Source organism: Enhydra lutris, unplaced genomic scaffold, assembly GCF_002288905.1.
Source record: "Enhydra lutris kenyoni isolate GAN:26980312 unplaced genomic scaffold, ASM228890v2 scaffoldscaffold34, whole genome shotgun sequence".
Classification (NCBI taxonomy): domain Eukaryota; kingdom Metazoa; phylum Chordata; class Mammalia; order Carnivora; family Mustelidae; genus Enhydra; species Enhydra lutris.
In genome coordinates this window covers 10,737,497-10,756,049 of record NW_019154118.1, presented here as the reverse complement: position 1 = coordinate 10,756,049, position 18,553 = coordinate 10,737,497, and the positions used below count along the sequence as shown (strand labels likewise).

The 18,553-nt window shown below is 38.1% G+C and overlaps 1 protein-coding gene across 1 annotated transcript; it reads left to right on the top strand.

The window, feature by feature from the left end:
• Positions 1-10,025: 10,025 nt before the first annotated feature.
• Positions 10,026-10,991, top strand: LOC111153996 (olfactory receptor 150-like). The gene has a single exon (XM_022513347.1). The coding sequence runs from the start codon at positions 10,050-10,052 to the stop codon at positions 10,989-10,991; it is 942 nt and encodes a 313-aa protein (XP_022369055.1). The 5' UTR covers positions 10,026-10,049.
• Positions 10,992-18,553: the final 7,562 nt, after the last annotated feature.

Sequence of the window (18,553 nt, the reverse complement as noted above, 5' to 3'; positions counted from 1 at the left end):
TGCGATTGGGTCAGACAATGGCCCTGCATTTGTGAGTTCAGTCTCACAGGCATTGGCCAAGGCTGTGGGCACTAATTGGAAACTACATTGTGCCTACCGGCCCCAGAGTTCTGGGCAAGTAGAGAGAATGAACTGGACTCTTAAAGAGACCTTGACAAAGCTAATTCTGGAGACTGGCGGTGGATGGGTATATCTCCTTCCTTTCGCCCTCCTCAGGGTATGGTGTACACCCTATTTAAACAAGGTGACCCCATTTGAAATAATGTTCAGGAGACCCCCCACTCTGCCCTCGGCTACAAGAGGTTGCTATAGCAGAAATGACTGATCAGTCTGTACTCCAGTCACTGCAGGCATTACAGTCTGTCTTAAAAAAAGCCCATGCAGGGATCTGGACTGCCCACACTGGGACGGAGACAGAGGTGGAGCCACATCCTTACCAACCCGGGGACTTGGTTTGGATACGCTGCCACCAAGTGGGAAACTTGGAGCCTCGCTGGAAGGGACCATTTACTGTCATCCTTACCACCCCCATGGCAATAAAAGCAGAAGGCATCAGGGCCTGGATTCACGTGGGTCATGTCAAAAGAGCCGAGGACAAGGATGCCTCCCAGAGATGGAAGCTGCAGCCGATGGACCCCGCTGACCATGGACTAAAGCTATGACTCAAAAGACTATGAGTTTATTGTTGCTCCTATTGTTACCTGTTTGTGTATTGTTGCTCCTATTGTTACCTGTTTATGTAAAGTATAGGTGGGAAATTAGATGAACGGAATTAGGAAAAATGGAAAAGATTATACAAAGCAGCGAATGGCTAACTCATCAGCCAACCATGCACTAACGTTACTTTTTGGCTCCTGCAATATAAATGCCCTAATGTCATTTGTACAAAAGAAAATTAGAGCAATAAAAATGCTAGTCCTACATGCTCAATATAACCCCTTACAACAGGAGAACATAGAACTGGCTGAAAAGTCAAAGATTTGACTAATCTCCAAAGAAAAGGGGGGAATGTAAGGGCCTACTTAGCCAGAGGGAGCCATTTTGTTGTTTATGCAGTAAACTTAGATTGACCCTGTCCCTCCCAGAGGAACTTACTTGCAAAGCCCAGATACAAGGGCGGGTCAGGCCAGGTGGAGACATCCAATCAGTGGAGCATGCATACTGTCTCCCTAGCTACCAGGGAGAGTGGGCCCCGCCTTTTGGGTGCCAATTCTGACCAGAGTGATAGGCTAGTTCAAATATCTACTAAGGGTAAATTGTAATCTCCATTGGCCACCTGTGTGTAGCCAGGCTCAACCACATGGCCTTTGCTCTATAAAAGTTAGTCTGTGAGGCGGGGAAGGGTCGCCTCTTTGTAAGAGATGGCCCTGACCGGTCATTTTGATTCTCGATGCTTGGCACGAAATAAAGCTTTGCTTGACCTTTGCTTTGTATCAGTCTTGTTCCTTTGATTACAGACCCAACAGGACCTTAGTAGAAATTCAGTTTTTTCTAAGTATAGGGTAAACACATGTCTTAGTTTACCAGGCATGATCTTCGTTTATATTGGTTGTTGTTGCATAATTATTTATAAAGTCTTTATGAATCCTTCTGGGCTTCAGTTTCATCATCCTTGAAATGACAATAATTCTAATATATATAAATACATAAATATGAAGCAGGAGAGTGCTTAAACTATTTGACACAATATACATGCTATTGAACTCTTTACTATATATGCAGTAAGTTCAATTATAGATATTTAAAAATATATAGCTTGCATTTCCAAGGTTTTTTTCCTAATAAAAGAAATTTTCAACTTTTAATGTTTGTGGGGCCTCCTCCTGGGCTCCCAGGGAAGCTACATTTTAACTTTTACCAAGGTCAGAATGACTTAACCAAACTTCAAAGCGTGGGCTCTATTTCTGCCCCAAGCACACATTTTACATCTATGTCTTAGCAAGTAACCTCAAAGAAACATTTCAAACTAAAGATAAGAGTAAAACTCTCCCTAAGTTCCCTTCCCATACCTCTGGACCCTGAAACCTTGCACATATTAAATGTTTGTAATTTTCTGGAATGTCCTTTGTTATAATTATTTGTAACTCTTGATGTAACAAAAACATACATAAGCCTATATTAAACATTCTTTCCCCTGAGCACTCTCTTCTTTGTGAAGATTGTGTATCCTGGGAAGCTGTCCTCACTTGGGCTCAGATAAACCTCTCTCTCTCTTTTTTTTTTTTAAAGAAATTCTGAAAGTTTTGTTCATTTTGTGCCAATAGTCCTAACCCATACTATGGTGTATTGCATGTCTATTGAAGGACTAAATGACTGAATACCCTGAAATATGTAATATACCAGATGTAACCATATTATGAGCAAATTTACTATCTTGGTAAGCTTGGGCAAATGACTTGGTCTTTCTTGCCTCAGATTCTTTATTTTTAAAGTATTAAATATATTGTTAGTTTGAATCATATGAAATTGTTACCTGCCTGATTCAGCCTAATAATTATCTTTTACACTGTGCTATTGTGACAATTGAATAAATAAGTAAATGTAACAAGATTAGAATTATATGTGGCACATAAGTGTTCAATAAGTTCTGGCTATTATCATTATTAACAATGATTTATGCATACAAAAATATGTTGTTTGGAAAACTATAAAGAGTAGCCACTATTACTAATCATACATGTTTAACTATTTCTCCAAATTTTAAATTAACAGAAAAAAATTAAAATCATGATTCAAATATTTCAGAAATTATATTCAGATAGGAAGCTGTTGTCATAAAGATTTTCTAGATCAATGTCTGCAAAGCTTTAATTTCCAGCTCTTAACCTAATTACTATCTACTATCACTACAATGAGAGAGAAAATTATACGTATGGTAGCTAATGAGAACATCAACAAAGGATTTTTTTAAAAAGCAAATTTTAATTGCTCCTGTGCCCCAATAGCTCATCCCTGGTGAATGGAAGTCTCAAGGGAGCTTCCATGTATAGATCTTCAAGGCTATAACTTATATATTACCCCAAATAAAAACAAATCACTTTGGCGAGTGGCTCTGGTCACATTAAGAAGAGGCTACAATAGGGAACCATGGTGTTTGATACATAATGTCTATGTGAACTTCTCAGTAATTGAGACCTGCCTTTGTTCCCCTAGTAACCAGAAATTTCTATTTTGAACAGCCTCTACTCTCCTTCTCAGGAGCTATTTCCCTTAGAGGATACCTGGTCTAATCGCACATATAACCCAGAATAAGGTTTCCAACTAGTACAGGGCAAGTATCTGAACTCTACCTATTCTAGAAATTTTAATCTCAGAATGTTAAAGGAGTCTAACGTCCATGCATTACAGGAATTTCCTAAAACTTTTAGAAGATAGTTACTCATCTTTTGCTATAAGAATCTGAAAACAGAAAATTCAACCCATACTACTTTCAGGCACATTTAATGGTTAAAGAGATATTTGATGTTGAAACAGGTAGCTAATTGGCCATAACTCTTCCCTTTGAGGTAACATACAATAAATCTAATTCCAGTTCCTGTTACTAGTCATGCAGACACTTGGTATAAATTATTTGGATCCAAATCTTCAGTTTTCGTAGATAATTATAGTTTGTAAATTGCAACCATAAAATACTACCCCCAGAACTAAACACAATTCACCAGATGCTGTTTTTCTTGTGCGACTATCAGTTTGCTCATTTTGGATACCGTGTTCCTTTTAATGAGTTTAATAGCATCTTTACGTGTTTTTTTTCTCTTGATCCAGATCTTTTGAACATGAGAGTTGTGAGGCCAGTGCTTCCCAATTTTGAATATTTGTAGACCTGGCTTATTTCTGCTTATCCTTTTAGATCAGTTTTCTTTTGGAAGCCTTCCTGGACCCTCTTCTGGATTAGCACCACATTCACCGTCTTTCTCTAAAACTTGTGCAATCATGTATTTATCTCATACCTTGTTGGCCTCCCCACTTCTAGACTGTAAACTTTTTTTCATTTTATTTCTTGTCAGTATTCCAGCATTCATTGTTTATGCACCACACCCAGTGCTCCATGCAATATGTGCCCTCCACAATACCCACCACCAGGCTCCCCTAACACCAACCTCCCCTAAACCCTCAGTTTGTTTCTCGGAGTCCACTATCTCTCATGGTTCATCTCCCCCTCGTTTCCCCCAACTCACTTCTCCTCTCCATCTCCCAATGTCCTCCATGTTATTCCTTATGCTCCACAAATAGTGAAGCCATATGATAATTTACTCTCTCTGCTTGACTTATTTCACTCAATATAATCTCCTCCAGTCCTGTCCACATTGATACAGAAGTTGGGTATTCATCCTTTCTGATGGGGGCATAATGCTCCATTGTATATATGGACCATATCTTCTTTATCCATTCATCCATTGAAGAGCATCTCGGTTCTTTACACAGTTTGGCGACCATGGCCATTGCTGCTATGAACATTGGGGTACAGATGGCCTTTCTTTCCACCACATCAGTATCTTTGGGGTAAATACCCAATAGTGCAATTGCAGGGTCATAGGGAAGCTCTATTTTTAATTTCTTAAGGAATCTCCACACTGTTCTCCAAAGTGGCTGCACCAACTTGCATTCCTGCCAACAGTGTCAGAGGGTTCCCCTTTCTCCACATCCTCTCCAACATATGTTGTTTACTGTCCTGTTAATTTTGGACATTCTAACTGGTGTAAGGTGGTATCTCTATTTGCTTTTGATTTGAATCTTCCCGATTGCTAATGATGATGAACATTTTTTCATGTGTCTGTTAGCCATTTATATGTCTTCTTTGGAGAATTGTCTGTTCATATCTTCTGCCTATTTTTTGGCGTGACTATCTGTTTTGTGTGTGTTTAGTTGGAGGACTTCTTTACACTTTGATGAGCAGGAATTTTATCTCATTCATCTCTCTATCCTGAGTGCTCACAACAAACTTTATGCTTATAAATTCTAGCCAATTAACAGTGCAATCTTAGTTTCAGCTGTACAATATAGCCATTCAACACTTCTATATGACACAAGGAGCTCATCACAAGTGTACTCTTTACTCCCCATCACCTGTTTCACCCATCCCCCCAACTACCTCCCTGGGGCTAACCATCAGTTTGTTCTCTGTAGTAAAGACTCTGTTTTTTGGTTTGCCTCTCTCTCTTTTCCCCACCATACTCATTTGTTTCATTTCTTAAACACACATAGACCACACCATATATGAGTGAACACACACCAGAGATGAGTGAAATCATATGGTATTTGTCTTTCTTTGACTGACTTATTTCGCTTAGCATAATACTTTCTAGCTCCATCTATGTTATTGAAAATGGCAAGATTTCTAATTTCTTCCTTTTAATATCTGTCTAGATTCACAGACTAACATTATCTCCTTATATCACTATCATCATACAAGTGTTTATTACTCTTTTCTATGCTAACATTATCTCTGAATTTCATGATCTCTTCTATAGCATCATCCAAGTTACTGATAGAATGTTATCAAGACAAGATTAAGTATACAGTCCTATGGAATAATAACTTAAATTTTCTACTTTATGATTAATCTTTAGATATTCATTGAATTCATATAACTATGATGTTTGTTCTATATTTTTAACTACCACACATAATTTTATCATGTCCATAGACTATCACAAGAAATTTAGCAAACACTTTTTAAAAAATCAAGATAATCTAGGACTAGAACATTCTTTTAGTCTACTAGCGTAGTAAAACTAAAGGAAAAAATCTGGGTTACCTTATAAGTTCTGGTTCTAACTTATAATCTTACTTTTATAAGACTGCAACATTTTTTTCTTTCTTAAACTGATTTGGTGTTTTTCTCAGGCCGCATTCATGACTAAGATAGATTAGACTAAGATAAGAAAAGACCACTGATGCAATATTGGGAATTCTCTGGGTATAGCAGTCACGGGCATTCAAACAGACAAATGGTGTCACCTGGGCAGACCAGGAAATAATGGGAACTGTGACCATGTGTCAGAGTCAGACTTCAGAGGGAGCTGGTCACACATAATGAGTAAGAGCCCAACACCCCCAATGAAAATTACAAAGATTGGACAAGATATAAAGGAGCTTCTGTGATGGGCTGGAGTACTTAGTGGGTCACTTTGTGAAGGGCCAGGAGTACAGGAGAAACAGTCAGTTGGCCATTGTAAAGATTCAGAAATATGGAAGGATACCACAACTCAGATCCTTTGTTATCAAGTAAGGTAAAATTAGGGTATGGATTAAAAAGAAATAACTGGGTAGAGAGTTGAAGCCCTGAGTTGGACTCTGCGCTGGATATGGAGCCTACTTAAAAAAAAAAAATGTTATAGTTTAACTCTTAAGTTTAGGTCTAAGACCTATTTTGAATTAAAAAAAATTTTTTTTTTGGTATGGTGTGAGGAAGAAATCTGACTACATTCTTCTGCAGGTGGCTATCCAATTATTCCAGAACCATTTGTTGAAAATATTGTTCTTTCCCTATTGCATTGTCTTGGAATCCTTGTCAAAATCAATTAACCATAGATGCATGTGTTCTTTTCTAAACCTTGATTTCAATTCCATCAATCTATATGTCCATTATGTCCATTTTTATGTCAGTAACATGCCATCTTAATTATGTAGCTTTGTAGCAAGCTTTCAAATTAGAAAGTCTGAGTCCTTAAACTTTGTTCTTCTCTTACCAGTTTATTTTGGCTACGGAATCCTTTATATTTCCACATGAATTCTAAGAAGAGCGGTTAATATATGTAAAACAGATGAGATGTTGATAGAGATTGTATTGAATCTGTAGATCAATTTGGTGAGTATTTACATCTTAAAAATACCAAAGTTTTTGATTCATTAATATGGGATGTCTTTTCATTTATGTAGGTCTTTCTTAATTTCTTTCAAAAATGTTTTGTAATTTTCAGTGTTCATGTCTTGTGTTTCTTTTTTTATTTCATTACCAAGTATTTTATTATTTTTGGTGCTGTTATAAATGGAATTTTTTTCTGGCTTATTTTTTTTTAATTTTTATTTTTTTTACTTTCTTTTCAGTGTCCAGAATTCATTGTTTATGCACCATACCCAGTGCTCCATGCAATACGTGCCCTCCATAATACCCACCACCAGGCTAACCCAACATCCCACCCCCCTCCCCTCCAAAACCCTCAGTTAGTTCTTCAGAGTCCACAGTCTCTCATGGTTCAATTCCCCCTCAAATTTCCCCCAAGAGAAGTGAATTTTCTGGATTCTTTATTACAAGTGTGTAGAAATACAACTGAGCATTATATATTGATGTATTTTTCAACATAGCTGAACTGGTTAATTATATCTAAGTTTAAAAAAAATAAATTCCTTAAGATTTTCTCTATGTTACATCATGTAATCTGTGAATAGAGATAGTTTTACCATTTCCTTTCCAATGTGGATGCCTTTTATTACATTGTTTTCCTTGAATGCTGTCAATAGAATCTCCAGTATAAGGCTGAGTAGAAGTGGTAGGATGGCCATCTTTGTCATGTTCCTCATCTTAGGGGATAATAATCAACCTTTCATCATTAAGTATGATGATAGCTGTGTGTTTTTTTTTAACGGATGGTGCTGCTATTTAAAAAGTAAAATAGAATGTTTTTTGACCAGACATATGCTCTTCAAATTGCATCATAAGCTCTTATTTTTTTTAAATTAAGGTGGTCCTTTGAGTCATTTAAGTTTGAGAAATCTTTAAGATGTTACTTTAAGTGAAATAAGTCAGTCACAAAAATATAAATACCATATGACTACACTTATGTGAGGTATCTAAAGTAATTAAATTCATAGAAACATAGAATAAAATAAGAGTTACCAGGTCCCAAGGAAGAGGAAGAAAGGGGATTTATTTAATGGGTAGAAAGTTCCAGATATGTATCACAGTTTCTTTATCCATACATCAGTTCTTGGACACTTGGCTGTTTCCATAATCTAGCTATAATAAGTTTTTAAATTTTAATCTAAACATACATATCCTTGTTTTTGATACACCAATAATCTGTGATGGTATCTCTTGTATCTCTTTCTTTTGAAGACAGAACAATCATCACGGCATACTTTACTTGGAATCATCAGCTTTTTTTCCAGACCATATCCCAGAGACAGAAAGATACACATAATCTTTCTGCTTTGGTCTCTTGTGCCCCTGAAGGCATGTTGTTAAAAGCTCTGGTTGAAGGTGAGTACAAAGACACCAAGACAATGTGCACAGATACATTTAGTATGTATCCTGCAAGATTGACATTCTGTAGCTCTGTTCTCCCAGAACATAAATTCCAAGCATCACAGACCACATCAAGTCATAGAAAGCACTTAGCTAATGGTGAGTTTTCTGTAAGTGTTTTTGGAATAAACAAATTTGGACTTTAACGTTTCATACTTCCAAATTCCTCATTAGGAAACTCACACCCTTCCTGCATATGGAATTCAAGCTGAATGATAGACTTGTTAGCTATCCAGTTACATTCCAGAGCCAGTATTTCTGTATTTTTGAAGGGGTGTCAATAGTCAGGGTACTCTCTATAGGAAGTCTAGACTGGGTCAGTTGTCTGTGCACTACTGCAGTACTTTACATAAGTTCTTTCCTTCACACTAATTGCTGTGAGTGGCTTCTCTGCTATGACAGAGATAAAGATAGGGGAGCAGACATAAGTAGTTAAAATAAGATATGGGGGGATGCCTGGGTGGCTCAGTGGGTTAAAGCCTCTGCCTTCAGCTCAGGTCATGATCCCTGGGTCCTGGGATTGAGCCCCACATCAGGCTCTCTGCTCAGCAGGGAGCCTGCTTCTCCCACTCCCTCTTCCTGCCGCTCTGCCTACTTGTGATCTCTCTCTCTGTGTGTCAAATAAATAAATAAAATCTTTAAAAAAGATAAAATAAGATATGGAAGGTGAAACAGACAAGCCTTAGCTCATATCCTTGATCATTTACTGATTACATACCTAAATACGAGCAAATATCCAACCATTATAACCCTCAGTTACCTAATATGTAAACCAGGCATACTGGTATTTGTTCTGCATAAGAAGTGAGAGTAATAAAACCAAGCGATGGGCTATTTTTTTTTAATTCTAGTGTAACATACAGTATTATATTAATTTCAAGTGTACAATATAGTGATTCAACAATTCCCTATTATAACTCTGTGCTCATCAAGATAAGTTTACTTTTAATCCCATTCTATTTTACCCATTCTCCACCTACCTCCTCTCTATTATCTGTTTATTCCCTATAGTTAAGACTCTGTTTTTGATTTGACTCTTATTTTCCCCTTTGTTCATTCATTTTATTTCTTAAATTTCATATATGAGTGAAATCATTTGGCATATGTCTCTGTCTGATGGGCTTATTTCACTCAGCATTATACTCTCTAGATTCATCCATGCTGTTGCAAATGGCAAGATTTCATTCTTTTTTTTTTTTTTTTAAAGATTTTATTTATTTATTTGTTAGAGAGAGAGAGAGCATGAGCACAGGCAGACAGAGTGGTAGGCAGAGGCAGAGGGAGAAGCAGGCTCCCCGCTGAGCAAGGAGCCCGATGCGGGACTCGTCCTGGGATCGAGTCCTGGGATCATGACCTGAGCCGAAGGCAGCCACTCAACCAACTAAGCCACCCAGGTGTCCCAAGATTTCATTCTTTTTTATGGTGGAATGATATTTCATTATGTGCGTGTGTGTGTGTGTGTGTATCTCCCATCTTTATCCATTTGTCTATCAATGGACACTTGGGTTGCTTCCATAATTTGGCTATCACGAATAATGCTACAGTAAATATAGGAGTGCATAAGAGCCACTCTTAAGCATAGAACAAAAAAGAGACTAGTTCTTTCTGATATTTATTTACATGCCCCATATTACTGAGACCTCAGGGTCTCTGAGCACTAACATGGGTCAGGGACAGACATAGAACTGGAGCTACCTGATTGAAAAGACAAATTCTGTTTCATACTACATTACATGGTGGGAAAATAAATATCTACCACGAATTTTCTTCTTTTCTTTCTACATAAAATTCCCAGAGGAAAATGACAGCAGAAAATCACTCTACAGTGACCAAGTTCATCCTTGCTGGGCTAACAAAGAAACCAGAACTCCAGCTGCTCCTTTTCTTCCTCTTCCTAGGAATCTATGTGGTCACGGTGGTGGGAAACCTGGGCATGATCACGCTGATAGGGCTCAGAGCTCACTTGCACACCCCCATGTACTACTTCCTCAGTAGCTTGTCCTTCATTGATCTCTGCCATTCCACTGTCATTACCCCCAAAATGTTGGTGAACTTTGTGACAGAGAGAAATTTTATCTCCTACCAAGCATGCATGACTCAGCTCTACTTCTTCCTTGTATTTGTTATATCAGAATGTCACATGTTGGCTGCAATGGCATATGACCGCTATGTTGCCATCTGTAACCCATTGCTTTACAATGTCACCATGTCTTATCAGGTCTGCTCTGGGATGGTAGTTGGGGTATATATCATGGGCTTGACTGGTTCCACAGCTCACACTGGCTGCATGTTAAGAGTGCTTTTCTGCAAAGCTTATAGGATCAACCATTACTTCTGTGATCTCTTCCCGCTCCTGGAGCTCTCCTGCTCCAGCACTTACATTAATGAGGTGGTAGTTTTGTGTTTCAGTGCATTTAATATCCTTGCCCCCAGCCTGACGATCCTTAGCTCCTACGCCTTCATCCTGTCCACCATCCTCCGCATCCGCTCCACTGAAGGCAGGTCCAAAGCCTTCAGCACCTGCAGCTCCCACATCACAGCTGTGGCTGCCTTCATGTACCTGCAGCCATCATCTGTGAGCTCCATAGACAAAGGGAAAGTGTCCTCTGTGTTTTATACCATCATTGTGCCCACGCTGAACCCCCTGATCTATAGCCTGTGGGATAAGGATGTCAAGGTTGCCCTAAATAAGATCCTTGAAAAAAAAAGAAAAGGGGTATTTTGCCTGAGCAAAAATTTATAATTCTCCAATGAGGTTTGATAAGGAAACAGTCCAAAGACAGCAATGTATGTCTACAAATAATGAGATTGTTGTGACTATCTGATAATTTGGAAAAACAGTGTAGGAGGAGACTGGATTCATAGTGCCAGTCATATGGAAAGCAGGACCATACAATGGCATGTTTTGGACATAGAATTGGACACCACATGGACATCAGAGAGCACCAAGTATACTGGGGTTAGAAAGCACAGTGCAGACAAATAAAATTTGCAGAATTAGAGTATCCTCTAGGAATAGAATGCACAAAATGGGTATTTTAACATAAAGAGGTGAAATAAGTCAAGTACAATTCTTCTGATAATTCTTTAATTATCTTTTAATATGTTTTTCAAGACTTTTAACTTCTACTAGTTATTTGAAAGGACGAAATGTTATAAATGACTGTGATTGTCATATAGCGTTCATAAACTATTTTAATTTTACATGGTTGGTTTGAAGACTGTGACTAATCATAATAGATATCATATACCACCTGCCAGAACTCTATGGTAAGGTCTTACCAGTATGCTTTTCGCCCTCTCTTCCTCTTTTTTAATTCAAGTGTAGTTGACATACAATATTACTTTAGTTTCAGGTGTACAACATAGTGATTCAACATATGTTATGCTACGTTCTCCACAAATGTAGCTACCATCTGTTACTATACAACACTATTCTAATATAATTGGCTATATTCCCTATACTGTGCCTTTTATTCACATGACTTACCCATCCCATAACTGGAGGCCTGTTTATCCCAATTCGCTTCACCCATTTTGCTCATTTCCCCCAATCCTCTTCTTTCTGGCAACCAAGAGTTTGTTCTCTGCCTTTATGGATCAGATTCTGCTTTTTATTTGTTTATTCATTTGTTTTGATTTTTAGATTCCTCATATGAGTGAAGTCATATGGTATTTGTCTTTCTCAGTCTGACTTATTTCACTTAGCACAATATCCTTTAAGTTCATCTATGTTGTTGCACATGGCAAGATATCATTTTTATGGCTGCATAATATTCCACTGTATAGATATGTCACATCTTCCTCATCCACTCATGTATTGATAGACACTTAAGTTGCTTCCATATTTCAGCTATTGTAAATAATGATGCAATAAACATAAAAGTGCATATATCCTTTTGAATTAGTGTTTTTGTTTCCTTGGGGTAAATATCCAGTAGTGGAATTATTGGATCATATTATGTTTCTATTTTTAGTATTTCAAAGAACCTCTACACTGTTTTCCACAGTGGCTATACCAATTTACATTCCCACCAACAGTACACAAGCATTCCTTTTTCTGCACATTCTCACCAATACTTGTTATTTTTTGTCCTTCTGATTTTAGTCATTCTGATAGGTGTAAGGTGATATCTCATTGTGGTTTTCTTTGAATTTCCTTGGTGATTAATATATGGCCAGCCATATATATTCTTTTTATTTGGAAAAAAAATTTTTATACTTTTTAAAAAAAATTTATTTTTTAAAAATTTCTTTTCAGTGTTTCAGAATTCATTGTTTATGTCCCATACCCAGTGCTTCATGCAATATGTGCCCTCCACAGTACCCACCACCAGGCTCACCCGGCCCCTCAACCCCCCTCCAAAATCCTCAGTTTGTTTCTCAGAGTCCACAGTCTCTCATGGTTCATCTCCCCCTCCAATTTCCCCCAACTCACTTCTCTCCATCTCCCCATGTCCTCCATGTTATTCCTTATGCTCCACGAATAGTGAAGCCATATGATAATTGACTCTCTCTGCTTGACTTATTTACTCAATATAATCTCCTCCAGTCCTGTCCACATTGATACAGAAGTTGGGTATTCATCCTTTCTGATGGAGGCATAATACTCCATTATATATATGGACCATATCTTCTGTATCCATTCGTCTGTTGAAGGGCACCTTGGTTCTCTCCACAGTTTGGCAACTGTGGCCATTGCTGCTATGAACATTGGGGTACAGATGGCCCTTCTTTTCACTACATCATTATCTTGGGGGTAAATACTCAGTAGTGCAACTTCAGGGTCATAGGGTAGATCTATTTTTAATTTCTTAAGGAATCTCCACACTCTTTTCCAAAGTTAGCCATATATATTCTTTCAGCCATATATAGTCTTTGGAAAAGAAGCTCCTCTGCGCATTTTTTAATAAGATTGTTTGCATTTTTTAGTGTTCAGTTGTATAAATTCTTTATGTTCTTCATATATTTTGAATATTAACCCCTTGTTGGATATATCATTTGCAAATATTTTCTCCCATTCAGTAGGTTGCCTTTTTGTCTTATTGATGGTTTCCTTCACTGTGAAAAGCTTGATTTTTTTTAAATTTAATTTTATTTTTTATAAACATATATCTTTTTATCCCCAGGGGTACAGGTCTGTGAATCGCCAGGTTTACACACTTCACAGCATTCACCATAGCACATACCCTCCCCAATGTCCATAATCCGACCCCCCCAACCCCCCTCCCCCCATTAACCCTCAGTTTGTTTTGTGAGATTAAGAGTCACTTATTGTTTGTCTCCCTCCCAATCCCATCTTGTTTCATTTACTCTTCTCCTACCCCCTTAACCCCCCATGTTGCATCTCCTCTCCCTCATATCAGGGAGATCATATGATAGTTGTCTTTCTCCGACTGACTTATTTCGCTAAGCATGATACCCTCTAGTTCCATCCACGTCGTCGCAAATGGCAAGATTTCATTTCTTTTGATGGCTGCATAGTATTCCATTGTGTATATATACCACATCTTCTTTATCCATTCATCTGTTGATGGACATCTAGGTTCTTTCCATAGTTTGGCTATTGTAGACATTGCTGCTATAAACATTCGGGTGCACGTGCCCCTTCGGATCACTACGTTTGTATCTTTAGGGTAAATACCCAGCAGTGCAATTGCTGGGTCATAGGGTAGTTCTATTTTCAACATTTTGAGGAACCTCCATGCTGTTTTCCAGAGTGGTTGCACCAGCTTGCATTCCCACCAACAGTGTAGGAGGGTTCCCCTTTCTCCGCATCCTCGCCAGCATCTGTCATTTCCTGACTTGTTAATTTTAGACATTCTGACTGGTGTGAGGTGGTATCTCATTGTGGTTTTGATTTGTATTTCCCTGATGCCGAGTGATGTGGAGCACTTTTTCATGTGTCTGTTGGCCATCTGGATGTCTTCTTGGCAGAAATGTCTGTTCATGTCCTCTGCCCATTTCTTGATTGGATTATTTGTTCTTTGGGTGTTGAGTTTGCTAAGTTCTTTATAGATTTTGGACACTAGCCCTTTATCTGATATGTCATTTGCAAATATCTTCTCCCATTCTGTCAGTTGTCTTTTGGTTTTGTTAACTGTTTCCTTTGCTGTGCAAAAGCTTTTGATCTTGATGAAATCCCAATAGTTCATTTTTGCCCTTGCTTCCCTTGCCTTTGGCGATGTTCCTAGGAAGATGTTGCTGCGGCTGAGGTCGAAGAGGTTGCTGCCTGTGTTCTCCTCAAGGATTTCGATGGATTCCTTTCTCACATTGAGGTCCTTCATCCATTTTGAGTCTATTTTCGTGTGTGGTGTAAGGAAATGGACCAATTTCATTTTTCTGCATGTGGCTGTCCAATTTTCCCAACACCATTTATTGAAGAGGCTGTCTTTTTTCCATTGGACATTCTTTCCTGCTTTGTCGAAGATTAGTTGACCATAGAGTTGAGGGCCTATTTCTGGGCTCTCTATTCTGTTCCATTGATCTATGTGTCTGTTTTTGTGCCAGTACCATGCTGTCTTGATGATGACAGCTTTGTAATAGAGCTTGAAGTCTGGAATTGTGATGCCACCAACTTTGGCTTTCTTTTTCAATATTGCTTTGGCTATTTGAGGTCTTTTCTGGTTCCATACAAATTTTAGGATTATTTGTTCCATTTCTTTGAAAAAAATGGATGGTACTTTGATAGGAATTGCATTAAATGTGTAGATTGCTTTAGGTAGCATAGACATTTTCACAATATTTATTCTTCCAATCCAGGAGCATGGAACATTTTTCCATTTCTTTGTGTCTTCCTCAATTTCTTTCATGAGTACTTTATAGTTTTCTGTGTATAGATTCTTAGTCTCTTTGGTTAGGTTTATTCCTAGGTATCTTATAGTTTTGGGTGCAATTGTAAATGGGATTGACTCCTTAATTTCTCTTTCTTCTGTCTTGTTGTTGGTGTAGAGAAATGCAACTGATTTCTGTGCATTGATTTTATATCCTGACACTTTACTGAATTCCTGTACAAGTTCTAGCAGTTTTGGAGTGGAGTCTTTTGGGTTTTCCACATAAAGTATCATATCATCTGCAAAGAGTGATAGTTTGACTTCTTCTTTGCCGATTTGGATGCCTTTAATTTCCTTTTGTTGTCTGATTGCTGAGGCTAGGACTTCTAGTACTATGTTGAATAACAGTGGTGATAACGGACATCCCTGCCGTGTTCCTGACCTTAGCGGAAAAGCTTTCAGTTTCTCTCCATTGAGAATGATATTTGCGGTGGGTTTTTCATAGATGGCTTTGATAATATTGAGGTATGTGCCGTCTATCCCTACACTTTGAAGAGTTTTGATCAGGAAGGGATGCTGTACTTTGTCAAATGCTTTTTCAGCATCTATGGAGAGTATCATACGGTTCTTGTTCTTTCTTTTATTAATGTGTTGTATCACATTGATTGATTTGCGCATGTTGAACCAACCTTGCAGCCCTGGAATAAATCCCACTTGGTCGTGGTGAGTAATCCTTTTAATGTACTGTTGAATCCTATTGGCTAGTATTTTGGTGAGAATTTTTGCATCTGTGTTCATCAAGGATATTGGTCTGTAGTTCTCTTTTTTGATGGGATCCTTCTCTGGTTTTGGGATCAAGGTGATGCTGGCCTCATAAAATGAGGTTGGAAGTTTTCCTTCCATTTCTATTTTTTGGAACAGTTTCAGGAGAATAGGAATTAGTTCTTCTTTAAATGTTTGGTAGAATTCCCCCGGGAAGCCATCTGGCCCTGGGCTTTTGTTTGTTTGGAGATTTTTGATGACTGTTTCAATCTCCTTACTGGTTATGGGTCTGTTCAGGCTTTCTATTTCTTCCTGGTTCAGTTGTGGTAGTTTATATGTCTCTAGGAATGCATCCATTTCTTCCAGATTGTCAAATTTGTTGGCGTAGAGTTGCTCATAGTATGTTCTTATAATTGTCTGTATTTCTTTGGTGTTCGTTGTGATCTCTCCTCTTTCATTCATGATTTTATTTATTTGGGTCCTTTCTCTTTTCTTTTTGATAAGTCTGGCCAGGGGTTTATCGATCTTATTAATTCTTTCAAAGAACCAGCTCCTAGTTTCGTTGATTTGTTCTATTGTTTTTTTTTTTTGGTTTCTATTTCATTGATTTCTGCTCTGATCTTTATGATTTCTCTTCTCCTGCTGGGTTTAGGCTTTCTTTCTTGTTCTTTCTCTAGCTCTTTTAGGTGTAGGGTTAGGTTGTGTACCTGAGACCTTTCTTGTTTCTTGAGAAAGGCTTGTACCGCTATATATTTTCCTCTCAGGACTGCCTTTGTCGTGTCCCACAGATTTTGAACCATTGTGTTTTCATTATCATTTGTTTCCATGAATTTTTTCAATTTTTCTTTAATTTCCTGGTTGACCCATTCATTCTTTAGAAGGATGCTGTTTAGTCTCCATGTATTTGGGTTCTTTCCAAATTTCCTCTTGTGATTGAGTTCTAGCTTCAGAGCATTGTGGTCTGAAAATATGCAGGGAATGATCCCAATCTTTTGATACCAGTTGAGACCTGATTTAGGACCGAGAATATGATCTATTCTGGAGAATGTTCCATGTGCACTAGAGAAGAATGTGTATTCTGTTGCTTTGGGATGAAATGTTCTGACTATATCTGTGATGTCCATCTGGTCCAGTGTGTCATTGAAGGCCTTGATTTCCTTGTTGATCCTTTGCTTGGATGATCTGTCCATTTCAGTGAGGGGAGTGTTAAAGTCCCCTACTATTATTGTATTATTGTCGATGTGTTTCTTTGATTTTGTTATTAATTGGTTTATATAGTTGGCTGCTCCCATGTTAGGGGCATAGATATTTAAAATTGTTAGATCTTCTTGTTGGACAGTTCCTTTGAGTATGATATAGTGTCCTTCCTCATCTCTTATTATAGTCTTTGGCTTAAAATCTAATTGATCTGATATAAGGATTGCCACTCCTGCTTTTTTCTGGTGTCCATTAGCATGGTAAATTCTTTTCCACCCCCTCACTTTAAATCTGGAGGTGTCTTCAGGTTTAAGATGAGTTTCTTGTAGGCAACATATAGATGGGTTTTGTTTTTTTATCCATTCTGATACCCTGTGTCTTTTGATTGGGGCATTTAGCCCATTAACATTCAGGGTAAGTATTGAGAGATATGAATTTAGTGCCATTGTATTGCCTGTAAGGTGACTGTTATTGTATATTGTCTCTGTTCCTTTCTGATCTACTACTTTTAGGGTCTCTCTTTGCTTAGAGGACCCCTTTCAATGTTTCCTGTAGAGCTGGCTTGGTATTTGCAAATTCTTTCAGTTTTTGTTTGTCCTGGAAGCTTTTAATCTCTCCTTCTATTTTCAATGATAGCCTAGCTGGATATAGTATTCTTGGCTCCATATTTTTCTCGTTTAGTACTCTGAATATATCATGCCAGCTCTTTCTGGCCTGCCAGGTCTCTGTGGATAAGTCTGCTGCCAATCTAATATTTTTACCATTGTATGTTACAGACTTCTTTTCCCGGGCTGCTTTCAGGATCTTCTCTTTGTCACTAAGACTTGTAAATTTTACTATTAGGTGACGGGGTGTGGACCTATTCTTATTGATTTTGAGGGGGGTTCTCTGAATCTCCTGGATTTTGATGCTTGTTCCCTTTGCCATATTGGGGAAATTCTCTCCAATAATTCTCTCCAATATACCTTCTGCTCCCCTCTCTGTTTCCTCTTCTTCTGGAATCCCAATTATTCTAATGTTGTTTCGTCTTATGGTGTCACTTATCTCTCGAATTCTCCCCTCATGGTCCAGTAGCTGTTTGTCCCTCTTTTGCTCAGCTTCTTTATTCTCTGTCATTTGGTCTTCTATATCGCTAATTCTTTCTTCTGCCTCATTTATCCTAGCAGTGAGAGCCTCCATTTTTGATTGCACCTCATTAATAGCTTTTTTGATTTCAATTTGGTTAGATTTTAGTTCTTTTATTTCTCCAGAAAGGGCTTTTATATCTCCCGAGAGGGTTTCTCTAATATCTTCCATGCCTTTTTCAAGCCCGGCTAGAACCTTGAGAATCGTCATTCTGAACTCTAGATCTGACATATTACCAATGTCTGTATTGATTAGGTCCCTAGCCTTTGGTACTGCCTCTTGTTCTTTTTTTTGTGGTGAATTTTTCTGCCTTGTCATTTTGTCCAGATAAGAGTATATGAAGGAGCAAGTAAAATACTAAAAGGGTGGCAACAACCCCAGGAAAATATGCTTTAGCCAAATCAGAAGAGATCCCAAATCGTGAGGGGGAGAAAGGGGATAAAAAGAG

Excerpts from the sequence above, each read along its gene's own strand:
- LOC111153996 (XM_022513347.1), top strand. The coding sequence starts at position 10,050 with ATGACAGCAGAAAATCACTCTACAGTGACCAAGTTCATCCTTGCTGGG.